This window comes from Colletotrichum abscissum (assembly GCF_030869225.1).
Source record: "Colletotrichum abscissum strain IMI 504890 chromosome Unknown Scaffold_6.1, whole genome shotgun sequence".
NCBI lineage: Eukaryota > Fungi > Ascomycota > Sordariomycetes > Glomerellales > Glomerellaceae > Colletotrichum > Colletotrichum abscissum.
In genome coordinates, this window is record NW_026850503.1 from 645,441 (window position 1) to 673,132 (window position 27,692).

The 27,692-nt window shown below is 54.1% G+C and overlaps 7 protein-coding genes across 7 annotated transcripts; 5 read left to right on the plus strand and 2 right to left on the minus strand.

The window, feature by feature from the left end:
* Nucleotides 1–2,488: 2,488 nt before the first annotated feature.
* On the plus strand, nt 2,489–3,553 carry CABS01_03226 (uncharacterized protein; the record flags this gene model as incomplete). The annotated part of the gene is made up of 1 exon (XM_060536603.1): nt 2,489–3,553. One exon carries the CDS (start codon nt 2,489–2,491, stop codon nt 3,551–3,553), a length of 1,065 nt encoding a protein of 354 aa, XP_060392522.1.
* A 911-nt stretch (nt 3,554–4,464) lies between these two features.
* CABS01_03227 (uncharacterized protein) lies at nt 4,465–4,620 on the minus strand (the record flags this gene model as incomplete). Its single annotated transcript, XM_060536604.1, has 1 exon — nt 4,465–4,620. One exon carries the CDS (start codon nt 4,618–4,620, stop codon nt 4,465–4,467), a length of 156 nt encoding a protein of 51 aa, XP_060392523.1.
* Nucleotides 4,621–4,673: 53 nt separating this feature from the next.
* Nucleotides 4,674–8,592, minus strand: CABS01_03228 (phosphatidylinositol-specific phospholipase C; the record flags this gene model as incomplete). Its single annotated transcript, XM_060536605.1, has 5 exons — nt 4,674–4,845; nt 5,395–6,905; nt 6,970–7,620; nt 8,235–8,353; nt 8,472–8,592. The coding sequence occupies 5 exons, from the start codon at nt 8,590–8,592 to the stop codon at nt 4,674–4,676; spliced, it is 2,574 nt and encodes an 857-aa protein (XP_060392524.1).
* A 1,792-nt stretch (nt 8,593–10,384) lies between these two features.
* Nucleotides 10,385–10,764, plus strand: CABS01_03229 (uncharacterized protein; the record flags this gene model as incomplete). The annotated part of the gene is made up of 2 exons (XM_060536606.1): nt 10,385–10,473; nt 10,563–10,764. 2 exons carry the CDS (start codon nt 10,385–10,387, stop codon nt 10,762–10,764), a joined length of 291 nt encoding a protein of 96 aa, XP_060392525.1.
* Nucleotides 10,765–15,492: 4,728 nt separating this feature from the next.
* Nucleotides 15,493–15,693, plus strand: CABS01_03230 (uncharacterized protein; the record flags this gene model as incomplete). The annotated part of the gene is made up of 1 exon (XM_060536607.1): nt 15,493–15,693. One exon carries the CDS (start codon nt 15,493–15,495, stop codon nt 15,691–15,693), a length of 201 nt encoding a protein of 66 aa, XP_060392526.1.
* Nucleotides 15,694–18,434: 2,741 nt separating this feature from the next.
* CABS01_03231 (uncharacterized protein) lies at nt 18,435–22,062 on the plus strand (the record flags this gene model as incomplete). The annotated part of the gene is made up of 3 exons (XM_060536608.1): nt 18,435–18,940; nt 18,995–19,810; nt 19,896–22,062. 3 exons carry the CDS (start codon nt 18,435–18,437, stop codon nt 22,060–22,062), a joined length of 3,489 nt encoding a protein of 1,162 aa, XP_060392527.1.
* A 1,548-nt stretch (nt 22,063–23,610) lies between these two features.
* On the plus strand, nt 23,611–27,552 carry CABS01_03232 (2OG-Fe(II)oxygenase superfamily protein; the record flags this gene model as incomplete). The annotated part of the gene is made up of 6 exons (XM_060536609.1): nt 23,611–24,230; nt 24,308–25,169; nt 25,232–25,264; nt 25,319–25,716; nt 25,787–26,017; nt 26,082–27,552. 6 exons carry the CDS (start codon nt 23,611–23,613, stop codon nt 27,550–27,552), a joined length of 3,615 nt encoding a protein of 1,204 aa, XP_060392528.1.
* Nucleotides 27,553–27,692: the final 140 nt, after the last annotated feature.

Below are 27,692 nucleotides of genomic sequence, written 5' to 3' on the forward strand. Positions count from 1 at the left end.
ACGCCAACGAGGTTTGACACATGTGCCAAGGTTTGGACACAATGTGGCGTCGTAGTGGCCTTTTCCAACGTCTTTGCATCTCACCCCATAACACCAGCCCTGCCGAAAAACACGAGATCATACGTTTTCGGGCCTCCGGCTGTCGTCCCGGCCGTTCTCGCAGACGTGCCGCCGTGTGTTGGAGGCATTGCCACCAAAACCTCCATCAAACGAGGAAGGTGTGCAACTACTTTGTGCTTGGGGCAAAGTCGTTGTTGATCGGTGAGTATGGTGCCGCGGCTCGCCCTGGCTCAGGTGTAGCTCAATCCACACCGACCCATTCAATGGCAGGCCATCTTCCAAATGCATGTGGGCAGACTCACCGATAATCATCGAAGGGTCTGGATTCAAAAATCCCGATTCCATCGTCACCGAAATGTGAATCGACAATGTTAGCCGGCACCGACCCAGGAGCACCATAAGACAATCTCATGTCTCACACATCTTGGTTTCAAATGCCCAACAGGCGAATCGACGTGTCAATTGTTCTCGGCGAAATATCATTATTGTCATTTGTGACCACCACTAGCGGAACACACAACACGCACGCTCTGAGCCTCCAACCAGTGTCAACGACTGGTCAGTAGTCACTACCTCTAGCCGATGTACCAACACACGTCCCTCGGCCTTCATCTAGCAGTCAACGCCTCCAACATTCGACCTGCATACTCTTGCAGACAGCTTTGTGCGTAACACCACTGATATTCAGTGTCAGATTCGGGGGCCATTTGAGAGCCTCAATGCCCACCTCCTGCGCGGGCCTCAAGCATACCAAGAGGCCGATGTGACCTGTCATCTCGTAGACGAGATGCGCGGTCGATCAGTCAGTCTCTCATCGAAAATCGGTACATGCCCGGCATTGTCCCAGCCTCCGCTTCCAATTTCATGGAGGCGCAATCGAACGGAAGAAAGTGATCTGTCACATTGACTACATCTCCGGCTGCAGAGCTTCACTGTCCGCCCATTCAAAGACATTTTCTCCGTCGCAATCACTATTCAACAATTCCACGATCTGGTCCCGCTCGAAATATGGTGGAACCATGGAAAACAGCGACAATATTCTTCTTGCAAGGATGTGGCAGCAACGATGTGCGAAACTCCGAGAGACTCTGCTGTTGGGAAGTCCGACCAGCATATCGCATCAAACCAATAGTGTCTAGGTCAAGCACAGCTGAGCTACTCAATCTACCGCCCTTGCTTCGGGAAACTTGGCTGCACCAGTATCGCCTGTCAAAACATTCCATTGACTGCTCCGGAGCTGGCCCCAAGCACGAGAACAAACAGGTTTTCAGCAATTATTTCGCGTATTCCATGACTACATATCACCAACGACGAGTCCCTTGCGGTGAGGGTACTTGCATTACATCTGCAAGCAACCGGAGAGACGTGTTGTTTTGGCAGCCTCAGTTTCGATGGACTTACGTCTCATCAAAACGCCAAACGATAGTCGCCAGGATCCTCAACAAGGACTACAACTATTCCGTCTCCTCGTTTTGCTATTCTGATCCATGGCCTAGTTGATGGCTTGCCGCTCCAAGTCTCGAACTCGCGGTTCCTGACACATGGTAATAACCGCTTTTTGAGCAAGGTAATGATTGACGCAAGACCAGGATCCAAGTCTCAAGTCAGCCCCATTTTGAAGCTCAATCGGATCTACGAACGATCCCTCCCTCAATCTCCTGATCATCTCCATAGAAAACACCAAAACCTCGGTGACATGCTCATGGACGACAGGCATACCTAGCTAGTCGACCAGACTGTCGGAACCGCCCGCAGCAGCCCGACCAGTGTACCACATGGCCAGTCACAAAACCGAGAGGCAATGGTGGGTTGTTGCATCTTCATCACTATTCAGTAACCAGAGGCTCAATTCCCAACGGTACTTTTAGATTGAGAGAGATCTCGATGATGCCCCCGCCAAACGACTTTCACAATTGACAGAACAAACGCATGTCTCACTTCCCGAACCCTTGCGCTTTGCATACGTACTTTAGGTACTTTGGACACCTTTGCCATGACCAACTCCTATTGTTACTCGAGGGCTAGGCGCTTGGTGATAGCCTTGTTACACCGCCCTAGTTCCCGCAACGCCAGGTAACCACCAATCGCCTGTCTCAATATCAAGCCATAGTACCGTCAACTTTAATTTGGCGACATTTGTACTCGTTGCGGACAGGAAGACGGCCAACTTCTGATGGCTACGAGTTGCATAAACTGGCCCTGGCTTCTCCGCGACGGCTCGAGAGGATGGACTGTCGAGATGCCTACTCAAAACCTGCAGCCAAGGCTGCTAATTCCGCGACGAACCCCTTGGTCGGATCAGTCGCACCGGCAAATCTATCCCCGGTGATAACTGACAAGTTGCCTACTGTCGGGCCGCGCCAGATTCCATCTAGTCCGGCGCTATGATTGCACATGACGGCCATTGTTCCTTTTTTGTCTTACAGACATGCAAGATGAAATGGCTTCATTGGATAACTTTGGAACAATCTTTCTTATTCTACGTTATGACTTGTCTCACGACCAACGGCCACACTGGGAACCTCGCCTTTTGGCTATACCATCACGCCCGCCACAGCGGGTTGAGACTTCCTGGGGATCGACGCACTCCCGCTTAGCTTCATCTGTTCTTTTCGGTGGCTTACTTTCTTATGCCGAGCCTGCAGCCCACAACTGGTGCCACCGGGTTAGGTATATCCAGGCAGGAAGGGTTGCCAATCGTGCATCTTTCGGTGCCAAGCCGCAAGAGCCGGGCAGGGCTGCAGCGTCGTCTGCTGAGCCCTCACCAGGGTTGAGATTGGTACTGGTGGGGTTCATGAGAGCCTTCATTTGTCGCAGGCAACCATCGCATGATGGCGGGCAGAAGCAGTCTAGAACCTTGCCTTTACGAGCAGTAAGTCCAGCTGCAGTCGGTCCTCTTGGCGCGGAAACGGGTGGTGGAGTCACAACCGGAGTCATTACACGGCGGCTCAACGAGGGCCGACTCCCGTCGAAGAAGCGGCAACAGAGCGGCAGGAGGAAGATGTCTTTTTTTTTTTCTCAACTGTTGTTGACAGCAGGGAATAGAGTCTACCGGTGGCCGTGTATGATTCCCCCGTCAACTCGGAACTCGTGGCCGTCATCAAACATTTTTCAAAAGGTTACACAGTCTCGAGAGTCATATCGTTCAACCTCGGCGAGAGAATTCCCTTGGTCCGCGAGTCTATTGTCTCCCTTCCCGGCGTCGTACGACCAAGAAGTACGTCCGCCCAGGTGCGACGTGAGGCATAAAAGAAGAATCTCGTTCGTGGTCCCACGACATGCTCCCACGGGAACCGACAGCTACCCTGATGGTCATCACCGTTGCAGAGAGACAGTACGCCAGAAAGAGAGAAAGACAAAAAAAAAGAGGTTGGTATGGGATACGGCCGACATGCCATTGATGAGATTCGTTGTTCGTCCTGCATGTCCCGATACAGGGTTTGGCAGGTATCCGCTTTCCGTCTACAATGCAGTGACAACCCGTCGTATTTGACTGCTACACAGCAATACAGGAGGACATCCTCACAAGTTCGCGTTGGTCAATACTCGGATATGACAGATCTTTCATGGCGGGCGGCGGTCAAGCTTCAGGATGGCCGGCAACAGGGTGTCCCCCCCCCCCCCCCCAGATCCGGTCACGTCGGACAACACATGAGACCGTTTAGGGAGGGAGCCGTTGACAGAAGAGACAGGAATGGTCACACGGAAGCAACGACATGTCACGGATTGGGGTCTTGAATGGGCCTCCCAAAAACAGAGTCTACATGTGTAGGTGAGATACCTTGGAATTGTTCATTTCCTCTCTCCACTACGTACGGTACGGTATTTGGTTTCCATCCCGCCCCGCGCTTCTCTGCGTCAAGATCGGCGCCCCACAGGTTTGTAGGTTTGTATGTGTGCTGTTCGTCCTTTTGCGCCCTGTCTTGTCTCTCATGTGTGTGTGTGTGTCTTATCTCAGTGACCTTGAGACAATCCTTTCCCACCAGCGTATAATCCTGTCTCTTGATCTTCTGACCTCGTCAAGAGAAAGGGTTTTCCTTCTCTCAAACCACCACCGCCGCCCACCCCCAAAATAAGGAAATGACCTCTCATGACTCTGAGATGACCTGCTTTTGTCTCTCCCATTGTTTTTCATCCAATTCTCAATTTTCGCCTCTCGATCAAAACAGGAGAAAAACTCCCCGAGACACGCCAAGGAACCTCTCCGAATGTGCCGCGTACAGTGTATGCTCAGAAGAAAAGGAAATTATAGAAGAAAAGAAAAAGGTGCCTGGCTTGATAGGGAATAAAAAACCTGAAACTCTAGGTTGTAGCAGGGGGAAATAGGTATCGCTCGCCTCGAGAAAGGAAAGAAGAAGAAGAATACGAATGAACGCCATGTCAACGCCTAAGTCACCAACTGTGTTATGCAAAAAAAAAAAAAAAAAAAAAGGTATCAGAGCCTCCCATGGAAACCCGCAGAGCCAGAGAAAGAAAAAGGGAACAAAACGAAAAAAAAAGGGCTTTCCCTGCTAGTATGTCTGCCACATCGCGTGTTACAGCATTTTCGCCTCTGCCCATAGGCCGGGTACGGTATACGATATCACGGACAGACGGACGGGACGCGCGGGTCTCTACCGCACCACCTTATCGATCTTGACGAGCAGCTTACCACCTTCAATCGGCCTGTTCTTGGTGTCCATGAGCTTGATGAAGCGGTAACCGGGACGTAGACGGTCGAGGCGGATACATGCCCACGAGAGAAGCTCGTCGCCACCGAGGAGTGGATCATCCTCAATCTTGAATCTGCGCGGTTCAAACACAAGTCAGTAAAAACCATCCTCATTTATTTTTTGGTCATGGCTATTCGCAGGATGCAGAGAAGCGGGAGAGAAGAAGAACAACGTTGCGGTGTGCGGCGGCCCGGGCTGTCAACGCGGCGGCCCGCGTGGCAGGTGAGTATTGACGGATCAACGGTTCGTGGACGGGAAGGGGACGGTGACACGGCATGGAAGGGGGCACAACTCGACGACCGACTTCGTTCCACGAGCGTTCCCGTCTCGTGCCTATGACGCAGAGCGGCAACGGGTCCCGGCATGGCATCCGAGGATGAATCAGGCCATTCCCGGGGGTCGGGGAGCCGTCACCACTTCGGACAACGTTACACCGCCGGAGCTGTTCTGGTCTTACAAGTCGGACACGCCGGCGCGCGGGAGGGTAGGCGCGGAGCCGCGCACATCTTTCTCGCCGTCTTCTCGAGTCATATTCTCAAAAGATCGTCAAGGCCCGTAGGCCCAGACATGCCGCTGCCGGAGGAAGAAAGCAAAAAATAAAGGAAACCGTGACTTTTCTTACCTGAGGAAACTCAACTCCTCCACCACCCTCGAGATCTTGGGGAACTTGAGCCGTGCTCCATTCTCCCACTCGGGGTGGTCAGTCTTTCTCGACCCCGTCTTGAGCTTGAAGTCATCTTCGTCCGCAGCCTTTCCGTTCTGCGCTCCAATCTCGACGTGAAGCTCGCACTTGACAAATGGCCGGAGGTGCTTGCCGCGGCTGCTGTCGCTGGCAGAATCGTCGTCGACAAAGATGTGCTGGCCGGCGATGATGGTGACGGTGAGCTCCAGGTCGCCCTGCGGCGCGGCGTCGACCTCTGTCAGCGTGTCCTTGTCAGTGCTGCGGTATCCAATAGGCTTGAGGACCCATCCCAGCTCGTCCGCGAACATGCCCTCGTTGAGCATCATTCCTTCGTCAAGATATTGCCAGTTCAGAGCAACCATTTGCACGCCCTTGCGCCAGAAGAGACTGGGGTCCGGGTTGGAGCTATCGACACGCGAGCCGTTGGGGAATGCCCGCATGAAGAAGTTTTTATTGTGCGTGAACATCTCGCGGGCCTTGGTCGTGTGCAGTTCTAGGATCCTGTTCTCACTTATCGAAAAGATATGACTCGGTTTCTTAGCCGCCGGTGTCTCAAAGCTCTTAAAGTGCTCGCTATGAGTGTAGATGGCCAGACTGCTGAGTGCCTGGCAAATGGCCACCTTTGTGCTCTTGGCCGGCTCGTTTCCACTATGGACCTTGGCCGGGGCATCGAACTTGGGTGTCATGGGCGGTTTCGGTGTCTCTTGCTTAGGTGCCTCCTTGTTGCGTTCATCGTCGGAACCCGAAGCGTCCTCGTCGTCGGCAAATACTTGAGAGAGGGCTGTCGTGCTGGGAGGCACCTCAATCTTATTAGGCGCCTTCTTAACCTTGACCAGGATCTTGCGCTTGAGCTCCTCGAGCTTGGGGAGGCGAAACCGGGGATCAATGCCCTCCCAAGACTTGTCGATCAACATGCCTTCCCACTCCTCCTTCATGATCCTGACCATGACCTCCTGCTGCTCCTTGTCGGCATGGACCTCAAGACTGACAATCAAGGGCAATTCGTTCGTCTCGAAGGCGGACTCGCGAACGGCCTTGCAGACCTCTCTGAAGCCACAAGGAGTTGTCAAAGTCCAGCCATGTGTGACAATGGGCTCATCCTTGGGATACGGCAGGCGATTCTTCATTGAGGGGGTCGGCGATGAGGGCCGTAGGGTTTTGCCGAGGGAGTCGGTGGACTCGCTCGGTCCCAGTAGAGTGGCACTATCGCGAGGATTCAGCGATTTGCTGGCAGTGCTGGTGTTTCTGTTGTGGCCATTGCCGTTCGTGCTGCGTTCGATCAGGAGATCTTCCACAGTCTCCTTGACGCTTGCAGCCACGTTGGGAAGGGAGGAGCCAGACAGATTCCTCGAGTGATCAGGTTTGGGGGAGCGGCTGCCCTCTTGTGTTGTGATGGGTGTGTCTCCGTTCCAGATATCGATTTCGATACACCGACATCCACGGCGAAGGACCTGCAGTTCATGTGTTAGAAGTTATGTTTCTTTGCTGAGCGAATGCGAGCATAGGACAGCATACAGTTTTGTAAGCCTCGGGTGAACTCCTGGAGGCAAGCTGGTTGCCCTCCAAGTATGTGTTGTGGCTGCTGCTAATGAAGTAGTTCGTAATGGGCCGGCTCAAGTCCTTGTCCTCCTCCTTTATTGGGCGGGTGGCATCCCAGCCGTAGTTTCTCCACCACAATTCGAGGAACTCGCCATAGTTGTATCGTTGCTGACCCTCAGGCAATACAGCCTCGACATCGGTCTCGCCCTGAGTATTCTCGAGGAATACGAGTAGTTGGTCGCGGGTCACAAAAGGTTCGCGGGATAGTGAAGAGCGGCGGGAGCGTAGGTCGTTGAATATCTTCTCGAAACGTTCGCGAATGGCCTGGCTGAGCAGGATCTCATCGGGACTGGGCGAAACTACTGCCTCCTTGGGGTCCGATGCGGCCGATGATGAGGACGAAGGGTCGGTAGCGCCGTCGACGTTTGTGATATTGATGAGGGGCATCGGCCGGGGAGCGGGTTGGAAGTGGAAGCCGTCTCGTGTAGGCGCCAGGATCGTGGTGAGGCCGACCATCTTCTTGAGGGTGTTGGCGGAGGTCTTGTTGGAGGAGGACCATAGCGGCATCGTGAGGGTTCGTTTCTTTTGTGTCTTTTCGTTGCTCGGGGCGGTCTTGCGGCGCCAGAACTGTCAAGATGTGTAAGTCTATGTGCGATGATTGACCACGAGCTCGAGGCCAGTGTCAAAGGCTTTGGGAAAGTGCAGGAGAGGCATCATATGCGGGCGTTGCCAATGCCGGAGCCTTGCATTGAGCGCACAACCCCTACGGGATATGGTAAGAGACGTACAGAGAGACACATGGCGGGCGAGCTGCAGCGGCTTGATAGCCTGCCTCCGGATCAAGTCCTCTTTTCTTTCCTCTATATGTGTGTGTGTTGGTTGGCCAAGTCGATCGTGCGTATGGCTGACGGATTGTCGTCGCGGGAGGGAGGTAATTCTTTGCTCAGTCAAGCCTACTCTGGTTCTAGGGGTCAGAGGGGTACGGCTTCGGAGAGCGTATGGGTATGATCATTAGCCCATTGGAGGGACAGGATAAAAAATGGTAACGGAGACGAAGGAACGGAGTTGTAAGAATACAAGTTGTCGTTGAACGAGAGTTTAGGATTATTTTCGAGAATTCGAGGAAATTCGAGGAACGAAGGCATTCGAGAGACAGTAAAAGGGTAATTTCAACGAGAGTGGGAAGCGTGGATATGCATGTCAGCATAGCTGAGGACATGGGTGGGCAGGGAAGTGCCTACCTTACTGTGGTGTAAAGTGTGATCCAGCGTGATGGGGTTCCCGTTCCGTAGCACTTGGAGCCCTTTGGAGAGCACCTGCAGGGCACTTGGAGGGGGGACAGCCTCGTCTGATGGGTGTGCTGAACGATGCAAGTAGCCAATGGGAAGGGGCCAGCACTGCCCCCGATGGTTTGGATCCCTGCTGTAGGTGGTCCCGAGGGCCCTGTCGATGGCGCCCTCTAGCGTGGTGTTCCTTACCTCTACTGCCTGTTGAGATGGAAACTGGAGTGAGACTCTTCTCAATCTCTACCAGAATTGAGACATTGAGGGACGGCCTCCTCGGGATCCACGTCCTTGGTTCTCGAGCTGGCCTCTGCATCTCGACTTGTTTCGTTTTGTTGTTGATCACGTCGGAGCCCGCGTCTCTTCTCCATTCTCCCTCGACTCAGAAATGTCGGCTATTGGACGAGAGTGACGCGTACCGCATAGTTTCTGTCATAACTGTCTGTTTTGAGTATCTGATATGCATGATGATTGTCAGACTGAAGAGTGCCAGGCCCAAAGCACATTTCCCGACGTTCATGATCTTCTTCGAATACTGAAAAAAAAAACTAGCAAAAGTAAGTGGTGATGCCTTGTTTTCAGAGGGGCGGAGTCTGCGCGTATGTGTGTGACTCTCTCTGGTCTTTTCCCTGCATCGCGAAGCGGAGCGTCACACTGAATCCATCTGCAGATGGCTAGTCTTGGCCCCCAATCGCAGTCTGCCCTGTCTGTCTTACGGGGTGCCTCTTTCGGAACCATTGGACGTGAGCCTCGATTTACCACTGACAGATTGGTGTCGCTTCGTAGGGCACACTGAGAGGCTCAATGCCCGACGTACTTTGGCTACTACATAGAAGAGTGCTCAGCCCATTTTCGCCTGCCACAAGATGCAGACTACAGCAGCACCTTAACATACAACTCACCATGCGTCGTTTGCTGTGCTGCGCTATGCTGTCCACGCAAGATCGGAAACTTTCATGCTATACCTACTGTCACCGGGCCCGGCAAAACGGCAGTACGGCTGATGCTTCGAGACAGTTGTCGCCTACTAGCTAGCCTTGCCCCTATTCAATATTGACGTCTCGCAGTCCCCCGTTTGAGATGCGCTAAACATAGCATCCGTACGGATACAGCGGGTGGAAACCATCAGTGTACGGATAGGCCCTAGGCAAGCTAGGGTATTTCGTACGGATACCTTATGTCGTAATTAGTGGAGGCGTTGCCGCTTCGTATGGAGGGAGGGATGATCCCCATACAAAGTGATATCATGGGCATGCTAAGGTCGAGGGAATAGCTCTCTAGGCAGCCATTAAACACGGTGACACGCCAAAAAAAAAAAGTGGAACGAGCTGAACAAGAGTGACACAGTATGTGACAGAGTCTCCAGGGCTCAGAAGTCTGGGAACCCAAGCATTCTCAAGTGGTTTCCACTTGGCCTGACAGAGCCTTGGGGCGGTTTTCTTCCGTCGAGCCGTTGTTATGTTCCACTTCAGTGCATAAGTCCAGCTGGGAGGGGCGTCAAGTCTGTCACCCGCACGCCAAGGAATGAGGGAGCGTGGTGGCATGACGGGGTCTTTGCCGGTGCTCCGAGTTTGTCTGCTTGCTGTTGCTGCTGCTGGCCACCAAGCCACGCATTTCCCACCGGCGCCTATGCATCTCTTTTGCTCGGCTGCCGCTGCTGCGCCTCCCGGAAACCACCGTCCTTTCAGTCGCCACACGGCATCGGGGCACTCGGGGCATAAGTGGGGGACGAGCACCCAAAAGTCGGCTTCCCCCACACTGCAGCCGACTCTCGAGACCTGAGTACGCGGACCACCACCACCTCTGCGCACCCGACCCGGCGTTTCTAAACATTGACTCCGGTAATGAACTATCTCAATGAGGTTCCTCTCAACTCGACTCAGCCCAGCCTCCAGAGAAGAACATACCTGTCAGCTGCGGAACCGCCGACGAACAGCTCTCGGACCCGGTCGACTGCACGGAGCTCGACATCGGATCTTCTCTGACGTAATCGCAAGCTGTCTTCAGTCTACCTCCGTCGCCGCCGCCGCGCCACGAGCGAACTTCTCAACTTTGCCTTGCGCACATTACCCTCAGCTTCAAGCCAGCAATCGCCCAATATTGCAGTCATGCCTTCTAAGCCCAATTCCCAGCGTGATAGCGAGTCCGAGGTTAGATCTTGGGGGTTTCCTCATGTCTTCACTTGGACCGACGGACCGTACGTGATGCCCACTGCCTTTTTGCCTTTCCTTCTGGCCTGGCCCTAAGTGCAAGCCAAGTATGCACGAACTGACGATCAAAGCTCAGAAACGCGCACTACTCCCCGCATTCGCATCGGGGTCTGACGACCCATCTGATCCTGCGTGGGAACCTTACCATCACTTATCCCAAGGACAAGAACCCCGACAAGGTTACTTATGGCGTCGGCGATCGTATCGACGTGGACGCCGGCCGCGTGCATGAAGTATGGATTGGCGATGAGGGTTGTACCTATGTCATTGGAGAATGAGGCGGAAATCTTTGGTGGCCGTTTCTTGCTTCTGCAATGTTGCTAGACAATGGCTGTTCTGCGAATTCAACGTGGTGCGTTGTAGTCAAACACGACAAGCTCTTCCCTGGCATGCAGAGTCTGAGCAGGCTCACCACCCTCCCCCATTCTCTATTGTTGGAGGGAAAGAGATGGGCCGACGAGGCCGTTGAACTTGTGGTGGGATAGATGGAGCTTCCCACCAAAGTCCAGATACCCAAGTATCGACATCAAACGTAAACTTGGCCGATTTGACTTTGAAAAACCCCTCAGGTGAGATTCATGCCCGACTTGGACCTCCGAACACCCGGTCAGAGCTTTGGTCCCCTTATTTGACGGTCTGGTGCCCTAAGGGACGCCTTCATAGATCTTCTTTTTGGTAATGAAGCAGCAAGGTGCTCTTGGCGTAATAGATCTCGACTATATCAGCGATGGTCAGCCTTCGTTGTTCAACAGTCAAGTCTGGAAGAAAATGCGTCCTCAAGCGTATACAATGCGCTCCCCAGCCGAATTGCCCGAACCCCATCGAACAGGACCAGGAGGCCAGCTCCGTGAAAGAGCTAACCTCAACCAGCAGTGGAACTGGCACCAGTGGAACTGGTGCTTGTGTTTGGGACCAGGGCAGAATAATAGAATTTGTGCTCTCGCCGTGAGGGAAACGACTTTGAAACATGGAGAAATCCTTTGCCCGTGCGCCATGACCTTGAGGACCGCCCCGACTCGCTCAGGAGTATGGCGATCAAAACGTTCCGGAAGGCCATGGAACCTGCCCAACCACCTTGGCCACGAGGCAGCTTCGTCTCTTCAATGCAACAGCTGACTCGGGTTCTTGGTAGGTATATCTGCATGCTTGTAAAAATGGTTCATACTGTCGAGCTTCAGTCTCGGCGTCCTCAATGCGTCCTCCGAAAGAGGCCATGATTTCTGAAGCAAGATACCTGACCAGGAGGCTCGGCAATAATACTATCGATTACACGCCGCTTGAGAACACTTGGCTGGTGTCGATGGAAGCGTGCTTGTTCTTTGCTAGATCTCCCGCTTCACTGATAGATGACAAGCTCAAACCAATCGAGGCTATCTCGTAAGTGTGTTCCCGCTTGGATAGTAGGCGAGCGATCAAAGCGCTGCAGCCCAGCAGTCCGCATCTTCAGGCTATCTGTGAGCGCTTGGCTGCCCGAAATTCGTCCGTCTACCTTCATCTCATGGTCTCCTTCCCGGCGGTTGGCAGCAGTGTTTGCGACAGCAACTGTCTGGCTCCAGGCATGGGTTTGGACGATGGCTCCTAGTCCCAGAGGCCCCCCAAAAGCTTCGAATCATTACCAACCTCCTGCAAGGCTTGACTCGAGACCAGACGACCGTGGTGTATTAGTCTGCGAGGTCTTGCTTGAATTCGCTCACTCGCTGGCGGAAGGGGGGGAGAACCATGGAAAGGTCCAATCCTTTGGTCATGTCTGGGTCGTGAAGGAGTGCGTGCGATGAGTCGCGTACTCTGTGACGTGGACCACGCTTGTGCAAGTTTCGCATGAAGTTGAGTTTGGTAAAATAGCCATGCTTTTTTTTTCTCGAGTAGCCGACATATGTCGTGCGTAGGTCAACTTGGAGGTGCCTACTTCGTAAATCAATCTCTTGGAGGGGATAAAGAGGCGCGGGGATCAATCTCGCCCAAACAGCGACGGCTCGCGGCGCGGGCATTTTTCAGGTTGCATGATCATCGGGCCTTATTTTATGGAGCTTGCCGTGCCGACATCTGCAGTCTGTTCCGAAGCTGCTCCGAAGAGGAACACACTCCGTCGGTGCTGCTTGATCATCATAGTGGCTCCGACTCCTTATGATTCGACAGGCAACAATCGAGTGTTTGAAGAAACTGCATTAGTTGGGTCCAACGGGGAGGAGTCCCTCGCGTGAGTGGGCAGTATCAGACGGTGAATGGCATTTGACCATGTACTCAGTGAGCTCGTCCACACGATAACTCATTCTTACATAACATCCTCCACCAGAAGGAAAAATAGACAGTCCAGAGACAAGGATGTTGCCGATAAACGTCGTCAGGAAGAATCCGTAGTCCAATCTAGAAGTCTCAGTGGTGCTGCGGGCAGGTGGAGTTCGGGTCGATAGCAGACGTGATAAGTTTGAACGGCGGAAACACCGCCCATCGCTTAAGCCAGGTGAGCTGGCGAGGTAGTCGATACTTTGCTGGTGGGCATCGATCGCTCCCTCGCGAACTGGTATGGTCCTTGGAGTGTAAGAGATCTTAGGGAACACCCGTCTGCTGCTTCGGCCGAACGAGAAAGAATTGGTGGCGTGTCTCGGGGAGTTTGTGCTGTTGACGTTTGATACCAAATCAACAACGAGTCGAGCGGCACAATTACCGGCCCACGCTGGTACGGACGATGGACTGCGAGCGGGGGAGTTGCAGTGTATAGCAGCAACGTGTGTCTCGTTTCCTTCCATGTCCGAGGCTGGTACGGATACTCCTGGCTAAGCAGGCCAGGCATGCTACGATACAATTACGGCGCCTAGATAGAAAAATAAAAATGCGCGCACTTTTGGCGATTACAACCGTGCAACGCCACTAGGATTTTGTCCGCGAAGACGTGACCCGTCACCCTTGCTGTCAACCCGGCCATTCGGAAAATAGTTGATGGGAGCATTCGTACTCCGAACTCTTGTGCAGCCATTGCAGAACGAGAACGACCAATCTCGATCATGGCCGTTTCCCGTGTCAGCTAGCGGGCCGCTTCGCAATTCAGCGTGGGTAGCCGAGCCCGAAAACAGGACCTCTGTGTCTACATGACGTTCCCAACACGTGGTTTGCAAAATGAGCCGGAGCATCCTTCGTTGACCATCTCCGTATGGTGTGGTGGACCGGTAACACTGGAAACCGGCGAGGCATATTGCAGCTTCGGAAGATGAGCTCTGTATGATGAAAGATTGATGAGTCGTCTTTTCTCTTTTGTCTCTCGGTCTTTGGTGCTCTAAATGAGGAAGCAGCCGGAGTAGGAAGGGCAATTTCGCAGGCCCCTGAACCTTGTTTGTAAGGGCGACAGAGCTAATTCAAAGTGGGGGAGATTGCCCGCCCTTGGTGTCTGGTGAGGCTATCTTGGGCGGGGAGTAAATTCTCCATACCAGAGCATTCGTCCCGCGGGCCGTGTGGCAGGGCGACTGATGATGTATCTTATCTCGGTGTTTTGGGAGTTGCCGAAAATGAAAGACAAAGGGCGAATGTCTCGGTCATCTGAGCAGAACAGCAGAATAATGGCGTGCCAAATAGAGTGCTTCGATGCAGGAAACGAATACGCTGCTTGACCCTCGTCTGAATGTCGACACCTAATTCCTCAAGTTTTGAGTGCTATCGCAGCAAGCGACACTAGAGCGAGAGTGACGACTCTGACGAGCCGGTTTCGGGGAGTGGATGGTCTCAGATAGGGTTGTCCGACGTTGAAAGAGTGGCTGTTGGCAGCCGATGATCGACGACGGGCATCCCTTCCCATGCACGAACTGCATCGGGGATGTTGGGGACTGGTGCTGGCCTGACCAAGCATGTTGCCTGAGTTGCGGGCAAGCCGGGGATCATTCATGAGGATATGCTGGTCTTTGCAACTTCCGATTGACCCATCAAGTCAAGTGGCACAATCTGAAACGGGCACACTTTCTGAGAAGATCTGAGCCTCAGACGAGGGTTGTGGCACACCGCACGACGGAAAGGTGACGGAAACTGCCACACTACTGCTTACACTAGTGCTGCGTAAGGAATTCGTCAAGTTTGGTTTGGGCTCGATTGTGGTTGAGAGGGAGATGCATGCCGCGCAACAGAGACAACCTGGACTGCGGCCGAGATGGGACAAGCAGAGATGAACTGTTGACACGTCGTGCTAGTCCACGGGCACGCAAAGGTCGTCAAGAGGAGTGAGTATGTATCCGTAGCAGCGGCTGCGTCTTCCGTTCGGTCTCTGCCTCTCCATGGGAGAGGGGAAACATCCTTGTTGGCACCTGGCCATTGTAAGAGGTTGGCGTCGCAACCCCCGTACCCCGTACGAAAACGAGGCCACGGAGAGATGGCAAGTGACCGGACCAGCCAACGCAAGATCTGGTATTGGTATGCTGGATCAAGGCAGAGAGACCGTGGTGTCCCGATTCAGGCAGTTCTCATGTAATGTGATGATGAAGGACAGAACTTGGAAGCGAGTCGGCATCGGAGGAATAACTGAGGTGCCTCGCCTTCCTGAAATACGATGGATGCAATGGATTAAAGTAGGCTGGGCATCATGTTTGGCCTTGGAAGGAGATCGTGAGGGCATGAGGTGCCTGCCTGTCTGGACAAGCGAACCAGAATCAACAGCAATCTGGGCGAGGCAGGGACTCGATGGTAAGGTGGGCAAGAAAGGAGGAGTAGGAGGTTGAGGTTACGTTCAGAAGCACCTGCCTCAGTAACGTGGACATGGCACGCCGCACGAAGCGCCGGCAAGAGGAAGGCGGCACGCAAAAAACCAGGAACAGGAAGGAGCAGGAACAAGATACCTCACGAGGGAGGCAGGAGCGTCGCAACGTGGTGGCTTGATCTAGAATCTGCGAATCTGCCCATGTAAGCGGGGGAAAGAGCTTCTCTCCGCATTCACCTTGCGTGCTTGCCTGCCTACCAACCTTTTCGACTTTCTTGACTTTCTTGTTGTATTGCTCCATGTCCGTACTTTGCTCTAGGTACTTGCTCAGATGCGTCTTCCTCATGGGAACATTGACCGAAGATTGAAAAGACAAATCCCAGAATGGCGGTATGGCTGCAGGGCCACCCAGTATGGCGGAGGTACATATCCGGCACTTGGGCCTTGTTTTGCGCCCTCTCCAAGTAACAAGGCCCATCTAGAACACCAGCCGGCATATACCTCAGCTCAGATAACGACGCAGATAGCCTAGCTCGCGCCTTCACAGCTTGCCTACAAGTACTGGACAAAATTAGGACACGGCCACGAGAGATCACCACCTATATTGCTGCCGGCTGGACCGCCACTGCGTGACAAGACGTCCTTCCGGGTCCCTAGCGGGCGGGAATCCACGAGAGACAGCTTTGGAGCCTGAGCGATTGGCTTCCCGCTAAAACAAGTCCAAGACGCCGTTCAGAGCGAGTCTGACGCCCCCAAATTCCCCCATCCAAGCGGATCAAGACCTTGAGATTGGGACACTGAGAGAATGAGAACCTTGGACCTCATGGCGTGCGAAGCGGGCAAGCGGGGTCGACCCGGTTCTGGGATCCCGAGCTGCTTGACGACGCCAAAGACGGGCAAGTGCAAGCCACCATGCATTTCAAGTGCTAGTTTCCTGCCTTCCATCGTCTCAAACGTACAGCTCATCAGCAGCCGCCAAGCTGAACTGAAATGATGATGACGACCAAGAGATGCCAACTCCGAAGAATCAGGGTCTCTGCAGCAATGGCTAAAGCTTACGGTGCAAACTACATCACCTCCATTCTAGAGCTCTATTGACGACAACCTTGACGGCTTGGGTACGGAGTACATGACGGATATACGGATAGTCATCGGTGAACCAAGACAGAACCCCGATCCAGGTGATTAAACTCCAATCAACTCTGCCGGATGCATCATCCACATGTGTCCGAGCCACAAGTGCCACACTCTCTCTTGCCGTGTTGGTTCTCCGTTTCTCTCTCTCTCTCCCTCCCCCATCGTCCTCTCTTGGTTCACTTACACTGACACTCCCTCCAGCTGAGCTTTTGCTTCTTGAATTACCTACCCGTCCTAGCGCATCAAAGACATGGAATGACGCCTTGCCAGTCCCCTCGCATCATTCTCACCTCATATCCCGTTTGCACTCTGCCCGTCTGCCCGTCCGCCTGCTACATCTCGGACGCTTCTAATCAAACCCCACCCTGGCTTCGCTTGGTCAACCCGATTGTGTCAGATCATTTCAGTAGACCATGATTGCAGCTTTTGTCCGGAGCCGAGGGGCTAGAGAGGGGCAATGAGTGTCCGTAATCCGTATTTGCCAATACTGCGTCTGCGCACAGCCAGCGGCGCAGAAGCCTTTCAGCAGCCACACAAAGACAACATCTCCATGGACCGGACTGGACGGACGGCCGTGGCTGACCCCAGTTAACAGGTACGGAATACGGATACCTGCTGCATTTGAGTCTGCAAGGCGCCGGACTGGTAAACGTTTTGCTGGTTGCACAAACCACCATTCAAAAGATTGGGGGCTTGTGGTTAGAGGCTGGACGCCCGTCGTGGAGTCTTTTCAACCGCAGGACAAGGGCAATCTTTAGTCTCGTCTCCGCCAAGGTTGTAATACCCAGGCCCCGGCCAGACCGCAAAATGGCATCAATCAGACGAAATACCATACCTAATCATCATCCATCCCGTCTGGATGTCCATCCACCATGGGCCATCCACCATCTTGAACCGGGCCGCGCCCACAACAAGAACTGTCGCCGGTACACGGTACCTTTGGACTTGTTTTGCTGGGCTTGTCCTCACCTTAACCTTCACCTTACCTCAGCCATCCAACATCGCCAATCACCGTCTCGTCCTCTTGGTCTCTTGTGTCTCGCCTCCGCCTTTGCTGGGTCCTCGATGCAACTTGATGCCGCTACACCCTTGCGGATAGCCGTCCGACACTACTTGGCACTCTTTCTCCCTCCCTACCCACCCTACCACACCAACGCACCTCTTCATCCACGTTCCGCCGGCCAAGACGCATGCCACTACAGCCCTGCATGGGCCAACAACGAGCCCGTCTTGGAACTTGGAACAGCCCTGCCCATTCGCTGCCGCAGGCGGTACTCTACCCTTTTCCGCCGTGCCCCAACCCACCTTGCGCGTCTCAAACCATGTACGTCGTCACCGTCAGTTCCACCTCCTGGTTTCCTGTCGGTGTCCATGTCCATCTCTCAGATGCCATCTGAGGCCCATTCCTGCTGCACTCGCACCGGCCCTTGACCGTCGCTGTCCGTCCAATACTCCCCAGACAGAGACACCTGTTCCCGCATATGAATGCCTGCCGCTGCTGTATAATCCTGCACAACTCGCCACTGACCCTGGCGACTGACTCTGTTAACAGACCAGGCATTCCCTTATGTGGAGTTGGCAAAATCGATAGACACTTCGCTCGGTCTGGTCCGGTGGTAAATGCTCAGACCCATGCCACCTCTTCTTTAATTGCGCCTATCCCACCTTCTACCACCGCCTTTCTCTCTTCGTGCTGGTCTCCGGCGGTGATCAACTAGACTCCTCGAGCCTCCCTCCCCCTTTCCTTCTTCCTTTCACTGGTTGCGCCTGTCCCCGTTGTCGCCTCACAGTGTATCTACTTGGAAAGGAACACCATTCAGGGCGCAGCTCACAAAGCGTCGACAAATATCAGACCATCTCCCCTTTCTCACTACCGCAGATAGTACTCGAGGGTCGCTCAACCTACAACCCAACACCCACGAAGTAACGTCGATAATTCCACAGCAATTTGCGCGGCATGGCAGTTTCAACAGTGTCATCGTAACCAAATTTTATCGGCTGGCCGTTTTCGAGCACTGCCATCCGCAACCCGTACTACCTCGAGGCGATTTTCTATACTTTTACCAGAGTGCAGACTTTTGTCATCTGGTTGAGGACTAGGGAACCATCTCAAAATTCCACCTTTTAAACGTCAAGATGGGCAATGCACAGTCTACCGAGACGCTTCATGATTCACATGTGCAAGGTGGAAGCAGCAGCAAAAAGTCACCTCACAAATTATCAAAACCTAGAGTCGGCAATCATGCCTCTCCAACACCCCAATTACCGGCCCCCAGCCAACTAAGCATACAACGTGCTGCATCCGCCAGTCTGCCACCCTCTCGATCGAATTCGCGACTTCTGCCTGGGCAAAATTCGCCCGCACCGTCACCTATTTCTGCAACCGCCGGATCTCAGCTTGGTGCAGCCGCCCGAGCACCCAGCATCGCTTCTATGGCGGACCCAGAAGTGAAACCTGCGAGGGATTGGAAGCGCAGGGCAAGCTTGTTTAGGTCAAAGAGCTCTCAAGAGCCCAGGAAGCAAAAACGTAGGGAAAGCATGGTGCTGAGCCCGCCTGTTCCAGACAGAATGTCGAGGGCAAATTCAATGACCTGGGAGAGTCAGCAGGAAATGGACATCTCCAGGCAGTTGCAAGTTGAGAGGTATGGTCGACTCCCCAGCATTTCGTCGCAAATACTGACTAACGGCGGCTTTAGCTGGCATGTTCCTGGGAATCGTCAGTCCATCAACTACAATCTCATGTCGTACGAATCGAGAAGGCTCCTGAACCTCAACGAAGATCTCACCGCATGCGAAGAGAACTCGATGGTGTCTGAAAGCAAGTTCGAGGTGTCACCGAATACTTGGAAAAGTTCGCATCCGCACCAGCCAGTTCTTGCACAATCAGTCAGCGCTCAGCTGCCTCTGCCCCGAGCCAACTCAGATTTGGCACTGTATGCACCCGTACGGCGACGTTCCATGATCCAAACTCCAGGTCTTGCGACCCGAATGCCGTCAGAATATGCTTCATCTAGACGGTCGAGTGTGCGACACAGCATGCCTACAACCCCAGCAGGAGGGCGTTCGCGAATGAACTCATTATCGGTTGACTCGAGCGCATATCCGATCCCGACGTTGGAAGAATACGTCGCTGAGCGATTCGCCTCGGAGCCTGAATATCTGTGTGAACCAGTGGTTGAACCTGTCGAAAGAGCCTTGACCCCTTCTGATATGGATTACCGGCCGCTAGGTGCCATGAAGTTTGGCTCGCTGCGGATCACGAATGGAGAGGCCAGCCCGCTTCCAAGTCCGGACTTTGAGCCAGCAGTTCAGGTCAGCATAGCAGAAAAGTCGCAAATGGTTGCAATTGAGGAGTATTTCAGTCACGAGAACGGATCGGGTGGGACGGGCTTTGAGAGCAAGGACATCAAGATCACGGTCTCAACAGTGCAAGCCAGTGCTACTTCGCAGACACTCAGTCCGATCAAGACTTCGGTTTCAAAGGCGGAATCGCAGAGGCGGCGGTCAACTTCGTTAGTAGTCTCCCTTGCCAATTCGTGCAGACGGCGCCATGTTGTGTAAGGCACCATGAGACGGCTCACGCTGACTCAAATATAGGCCACTCAGTCCAGAGTTGAAAATATCATCCAAGCACACAGCAATGGAAGACGACCTTTTTGCGGAAGAAGATGAAGATGTGCAAATGGAGTACTCTGCCGAGGTCCTGACGGTCAGAAATGACCCGAACGCAAAACCAAGTCTTGAGCAACTGAAAGCGGACCAGTCTCAGAAACATTCCCGAGCAATTGCACGCGCCGACAGTGGAGTCGTTGCTAGCCCGACCACCGAGCACCAGCCCAAACCGCTCTCCAAGGCCGATTCCGGCTACAGTTCTAATGTTTCGCTGAGGTCGTTCCATGCCAAGCAACCTTCTGCAGGCAGCCGTCCAGCTGGCCGTGCCGCATCGGAGGATTCGGGCGATGAACTGTCAGACTCAGCCGCATCCCCAACTGTAGCCGTCAGCGGCAACAGGCTGCAAGTTAGTGTTCTTAAGGCCGACATCCGCCCTGCTGATCCTTCACTATCTGGCGCCTCAGTTCCTTCGTCTCTGGCCCCGAAGGATGATTTTCTTGTCTCTCCGACTAACAACACAATGACGGTCACATCGCCCAAGTTCTTCTTCAACCTCAGCGCCGGCCATTCCTTCCGCAAGGACCGAAAATCCCCGGCCCCAGCGTTAATTGACAGCACTCAATCGGCCGAACAAGGCCCCGCTTCTCCGGCCGCCATTCGTTCTCCCGGAGCTGCTTCCGAAAAGTCAAATTCCTCCTTGAGCATTGGCAACGGCTTGCAAAAACCTGGCAAGTTGCAAAGACTTCTCAGTGGCTCTGGAATGCGAGGACCACCGACCGTTCACGCAACGCATCCGTCTGACGAAGAGATTCCCTCGGTACCCCAGGATGTTCAGTCAAAGCTTGAGGAGCACTCTGGTCGGTTTCCCATCACAACCAAGCGATTGACCCTTCGTGCGCAGGCCAGTAAAGAGACTCTCAAGACCATTTTCAGTGTCGGAAGCTTCGATGCCGGCCACGCCGACGACAAGCGCAGCTCTGCGCTCCTGGTCGATGCGACTCAGGTTGTGAGCGAGGCGATAGCAGAGACGTCTGGACCCTCTGAAAAGCCAAAGTCACCCTTCCGCCGTTCTTTCCAGACCATGCCAGCCTCGTTCGCTCAAGCTGCCGCTTCTGTCATGCCGCGGCGCTCTATCCACCGCAAGCCAGTGCCTTCTGGTGTTGTGAGCAAAGCCGAGTTTATCGGCGAAGCCAGAGCCGACGAGATTCAGGTCGGCTTCGAGTCAAACATCACGGCCATCGACCATGTCGGCGAGAGCGTCGGCAAGAGTGCTTTCGACCAAGCTTTCATGGCGCTCCCTCGCGAGCAGCCTGTTCAGGCCCAACACAGTCGTACTCTGACAATGCCGGCGCATATGGAACGTGAGATTGGGCTGCGATTTCGTCCCACCGAGCCTCTGCCTCCGACAAGCCGCCACTCCGAATTTGCGTCTCAGAATCTGCAGGTTCCCGAGGTGTCAGTGAAGAGGAAGACTTCTCCGCCCGTCAGTCTGCACACCCGCAGTAGCACTAAGAGTCCCCGAAAGCCAGTGCCAGTGCGCCCTCAGTCATCCTCGTCCAGCGAGGCGAGTCGAAGACAGACCTTGTCGAGGCAGAACAGCCGCGAGACCATCCACAGCTATCCGTCGGCGTTGATGGGAGCCTCACTCGATGACGCTCTTGCTGTGCCGCCCATTCCGCCAATGAGCCCTCGCAGGGGCATGACGATGCTCGAGAAGCAATACGCCAGGCATCGCTTGACGACTGAGGACAAGTGGCGCCCTACCAATGGTTCTTTTCCTGAGTTTGGCCAGCCAGTCGCCCGCAGCGCCTCCACCAACCCAATGGGACATCAGCAGCAGCAGCAGCAGCGACAACTCCGTCATCGATCAAGCTACGACAGTTACTCGCAGTACAGGGGACCTGTTGCACGCGGACATTCAGTTGCCAACCAGAGCCCGAGCCAAAGCGGCAGCTACTACCAGCAGCAACTCTTAAACATCCAACAGCAGCAATGGGAACAGCAGCAGTACTACTCCCCCGACGCCGTTCAGCCGGGCCTTTCCAGAAGCCGCAGCCGGAGTCGTAGTGTTCACGCAAACGGTGACCAGCCCTACAGAGTCCTACACAGTTACAACTCGCCGGCGTACCGCAACGCACCAATCTGGGGTTGAGTCTTTTTTGGTCGCGTACCAAATGTAGTAGCTAACCCATCATTTCACTTCTCGAGGTGGCCAGTTCCATCATACATAATTGCTCTTTTTGAGCGTCCGATACGACATCAACCGATTCTCACCAACTTGCGCAAGCTGGCGCTGGTTTTGTTTACAAAGTTCTCTATGTACAGTCTTGCAGCATACGCATTCCACGATCAGGTTAGCAACACCGATCCTCTCGGCATGAACTTCGCGATTTACGGATTTTACCAAGATGCGAATTATTCCGGTCGTTTTTCTTTGACACGAACACATACACAACCTCGGATATACCCAGTGGTAAAAAAACAACACGGCCTGATGAAACACGGATAAACCGGCCAATGACATTTCTTATACCCGATATCGAAACAAGAAGGGGGGGTTCTTTTTTTTTTCGATGCTTTGTTCATTTCCCAATTCTTGGAACGGGCGGTAACACAGTATACGTCATTCTTGGGGAAACATCTGCTTGAAACTTGGTTTTGATTTTTTGCAGAACGGAGTCTGGAATACCCACTTGAAATTGTCCATGATTGGGAATCATTTGGGGAAAGCTGTAGTTCTGGTACACAGCTGAATGGGATAGGATCATCGGGAACAGGAGCGATGCAATAGGTTCATTAGGTTTTTGGTTAGACTAGGTAGGGATAGCAAGCAGAACCTATCTAAATAGTATCGACGAATACGAACATGTGTGTTTCCAAAAATTGACCATCGCTCCGTGTTTCTTTGGCGCAGGTCGACCGGACATGAGGTCCATACCACCACCACTGAGTTGAGTAGAAGAAGTCATGTTGCACACGAAAACGACGACGCCGATGTAAACGCATGCGATTGACGAAAAGACAGTGAAATACTTGGAACCCCAGATTCTAGAATGTTCTGCAGCGTATTTTTGGTGAGGCATGTGTCCTCCATTCTCTGTCAATGGCGGCTTTAGGGCAGGTTGAAGGGTAGTCATCAAACGTTGGACACCTTCCTGCCACGCCCGCCTCACCGAGAGCTGACGCCACACTTTCACCGAGGGATGTCCCGCACAGACCAAGGGGAACACGAGAAAACGCGGGAGCCGGTCCACTGGGTACATTGGCTGCGGGAAACAGTGGGGATAGGTCGATGCACCGAGAGGAGAGGTAGAAGTATCTCTCTACGACCGTTGGAGATGGCATCCCCCAAACAGACAAGTTCGTTTCCCCTTTTTCACAAATATGACAGGATGATGAGATCTTCATTCGACGAATGCATTGATTCATCTCGATAGATACACTTCAAGTTCAGGTCGATTGATGATCAATTCTCCATTCATGGTCCTAGAAGTCTCCGAGTTGAGACAACTCTGGGAGACTCGACGTTGTACCTACCCCCCTCATGTGTACTTGCTCAACAGGGATAGTACATGGTTTCTCCACTATTTACGACCTCCCCTTAACGCGTCGCGTCTTGGTGCAATTAAGTGAATGGTATGAAGATTGATGCTGGGAGCCCTTTCTATGTGACGGAACCTTTGCTATATCAGACACTGTGATGGATTCCCGAGCTCCCACGGTTGACTCAGTACCTAAGACTGAAAAGGAACCCCAGGCGAGTGAAGCTATCGCAGCTCAGACGGCTACCACTGAGCCCAACACCAACGACAACGAGGTCACCGCCGGGCCCAGTCGAACCGGGGACGCCGCAGCCAGCCACGGGCACGATGATGACACAGCATCTGTAGCCAGTAGCGCACTCGCAGAGGACTGGAAGCTCTCCTTTGAAGATGACCTCGCCGAGGCGCTTGCCGGCATCCAGACACAGGGCACCTTTGCCTCGTTCCACCCTCTGAAGCGCGTAGACCCGGACCTCTCCGTCCATGATGTCGGACCTGTTGCCCAGCCGCTGCCGGAGCCGACGGTGCGGCAACTGATCGAAAAAGCCACTCGTGCTCCGTTAGGTAAGGGGAGTGAGACCATCGTGGACACTGCTGCGCCCAACACGTGGGAGCTGGACCCCTCGCAATTCGAGCTCCGAAGTCCGCGCTGGCCGGCGGACTTGCAAAAGATATGTGCTGTTGTAGCGAAGGATTTGGGCGTCACGTCGCCTGTGACGGCGGAGCTGTATAAGCTTTTGATTTACGAAAAGGGGGCCGTGTCCAAGGCTTATACCGAGTAAGTCTGTCTTTAGTGTGTTGTCATTTATGGTGCGTGAAGATGGATTAGATGGCTGAGACTACACGGGTCATCAGCACCGAGAAATGCCCCGGCATGTTCGGCACTCTCGTCATCTGCCTTCCCTGCGGCCACAAGGGGGGCGACGTAGTCGTCAAGCACTGCGGCGAGACGAAGATGCTCAAGACTTCAGGGGCAGACCAGTCCTTTGCGTGCTGGTACTCGGACGTCCACCACGAGGTCCTGCCCGTCACGGAGGGCTACCGCGTGGTGCTCACGTACAACCTAACCATCGACCCGGCGGCGATGGCGTCACAGCAGCGGCCCTCTGCGACGCTGCGGAGGCAAGAGACCCGCGCGCTGCGGCACACGGTCCGGCGGTGGCTGGAGCGCTCCGAGAACGCCGGGATCGACCACGTCTACTACGGCCTGGACCACGAGTACGCCGAGGACAACATCTCAATTAAGGCGCTCAAGGGACGCGACGCGGCCGTCGTGCAGACGCTGCAGGAGCTTTCGGCTGGGCTCGAGTTTGATGTTCTTCTAGCGCTGACAGAGAAGATGGAGATGGGGCCGGCAGTGTACGAGGGCAATTCGCGGTATTCGAAAAAGAAACGGAGCTGGCGTGGGAAGCGGAAGCGGCTGATTGATCATTTTGGAGATTCTGATGGAATGGATGGATACGATTCGTGTGGTGTGCCGTATGAGGATTATACATCCAGCTCGGACGGGGTCGAGGAAGATCCAAATGAGGCGGGCATGTCTCGTGACATTGTGGATGTGACGGACGAGTCGTTGTCTGTCAAGGTGCTTGTGGACTTGAGCGGGCGCCCGATACTCCGTGACATCGCGTTGGATTGGAAAAATGTGCTTGATGCTAGCGAGTTCTTTGAAGGCGTTGAACGGAAGGAAGAGTATGAGGGATATCAGGGCAACTGGGTAGGTTTTCGATCCAAGGGAGTGGCAGGTACGTTCGTCATGTTAACAAAGACGAACTATAGGGACCAACAGCTACCCACCGGTACTGCGTAACAGTGAGCTTTCTGTTTCCCTTTCCCCTCGCGGCTTCTAGCTAATATTGGACTCAGGCCGCGCTCATCATTCGCCGAGACAAGATCCCTTCGTACCTCAAAGCTAGTACGAGGTCGGGATGGGATCACTACCATGACAGCGCTGTACTGGTCGATTACCTCACAGATTCGATCCTCAAGGCCTCGTCGAACAGCAAGTCATCGTTTGAGACACTCAAAGACATATGGGATACGTCGGTCCCTCGTCCAGGCAGGCGTACCAAAAAGGCTGAAGACGAGATCCTGTGCAAAGTGTTGCGATCTGCTTTGGCTATGAAGGATTGGGACTTTTTCGAGAAGATCAGCAAGAAAAAAGCCGAAAAGGGGCTGGACGGACCACTGCCCGCGGGCTACTATCAATTACTTTACGCAGAGGTCTCGCAGGGCAAGGCAGACTTTTCTCAGATCAAAAACGGGTGCGTTCTCTCCCCGATATCCAGCCCATTCTTTCAGGTTCGCGTCCTAACCGCGTTATCGATGTTCCAGCTTGACTTCCACAGTATTCAGGGGTCGATATTTCTTCGAGATCTTCGAGGCGGTTAAGGCCTTTGCCCCTACCGATCAGCCCCTGTCTGACGAGATTCGGGAGTGGGCACAAGCAACGCTCACCAAAGGCCTCAAGGACATTGCCGATACCGCAATCTTCGTCCGACAAGATGGACTGGCTTTAGTGACGGGCGCTGAGAAGTATGCCGACTTTGGTTGGCTTTCCTCTGTGTAAGTATCTCCCAATAAACCGTAATCACCGCCAGACGTACATATGACTGACTCTCTTTCCCAGGACGATGCCATTGGTCGAGCAGCTACTTGTACGGACGCCAGCGTTTGCACTGGAGTTCCTGTCAGCGCTGCTCTCATGCGCTAGACGAAAGGCTTTCCCGGTGACTCTGGCCGTCAACTTGTACAAAAAGCTCGCAAAAGACCTCATCTCTATGCTCGATCTCGAAAGGGTTCACGGGCCCAGGGAAGACGACCCTGCCCACAAGGCGGCGAGATTCACATACGGCCAGACGGCGCCGTCTCCCCCCGACCACCGCCTCGCCTTGAATCACATCGCCCTAGCAGACCTCTTCTCCGGCCTCATCAAGCTCGCATCCTTCCCTCCACAAGAGGACCTAGTCCTGCCACTGGCCCTCAAAATCGTCAGCCACGCCCCAAAAATGCACGCCCTCGACTTCCCCGTCCTCTGGATTCCGCTCCTACGCGAGCTCCTCGCCATCCTCGAAGCCACCAAGACGCCACTCGACACCCCGCGCTACCAGCAACTCTTCGCTGCAGCCCTCGAAGCCTACCGCGATAACTACGTCGGCTCGAGATCCGTCCGTCCGCCGTCTGGCCAGCTGGGGAGCGGCATGTACCTCGTGCAGTTCTGCACCTGCGGCGATTGCAGCAAACTGGACAATTTCCTCGCGAACCCGGCGCAGCTGTCACTCCGCCTGATCATTGGCGCCAAGAAGCAGCGACACCACGTGCACAGGGTGATCGAGGAGCACGGCATCCGGGTCACGCATGAGACTGAGCGATTTGCGCCTGGAGGGCCCACGATGGTCATTAACAAGGTGGGGCAGACGGATGTTGCGAAGCAGCAGGTGAGGGCCAAGGAGGCAGAGGAAGTCTTCAAGGCTTTTGATCAGACCAAGTTAGGAGTATTGCTGGGTGAGGATTATCCTGCTATTGCGACAGCATTGTGGCAGCGGCCGGTGAATCTGGTGCCAGGGCGGGGTGGTATCACGTATCCGCCGGCACCAATTCCCGCTCCGGCTCCGGCTCCGGTTGCGGCTCCGGCTGCGGCTTATTTTCCCGCTCCTGTTCCTGCTCCAGGACCTGCTGCGGCAGGTTATGCACCGCCCGGGCACACTATTGTGCCAGCAGTCGGGCCTGCGTGGGTTCCACCACCCACGAACAGACATCAGCCGATGACCGGGTCTGCCCGCGGCCCGCGGCCGTCACATTACAACAGGCCAGCAACCGGATCCTCGTTCGCTTCGCCGCCTATGAGCGGTGCTCAATCGATGAATGGCTTAATAAATGGTCTCCAACCGATAAACGGGCCGGCACAAGTCCCTATAGGAATGTCAGCAGGACAAAGAGCTTTCGCGCCGACAACGGGCAATGCGGGATGGCCGTCGCGATCCCCGCCCTCAGGCCTGAACGGTACGGGTGCAGCTGCAACTCCTGGGCCAAGTCGGCCTCCGCCACCTGTTGCTGGGGCGAAACGAAAAGCTGAGCCAGAGATTATTGATTTGACTTAGGTGGCTAGTCACTGGATTGGATCATGCTCTTTTAGCGTGCTGTTGAGATGTTCTTTCAGAAACTGCACCGCATGCACCTTGGCGAGCCGTCATGGGCTGGACTCGTCGGTCTTCACAACATCACGAATGAGTTGCGAGTC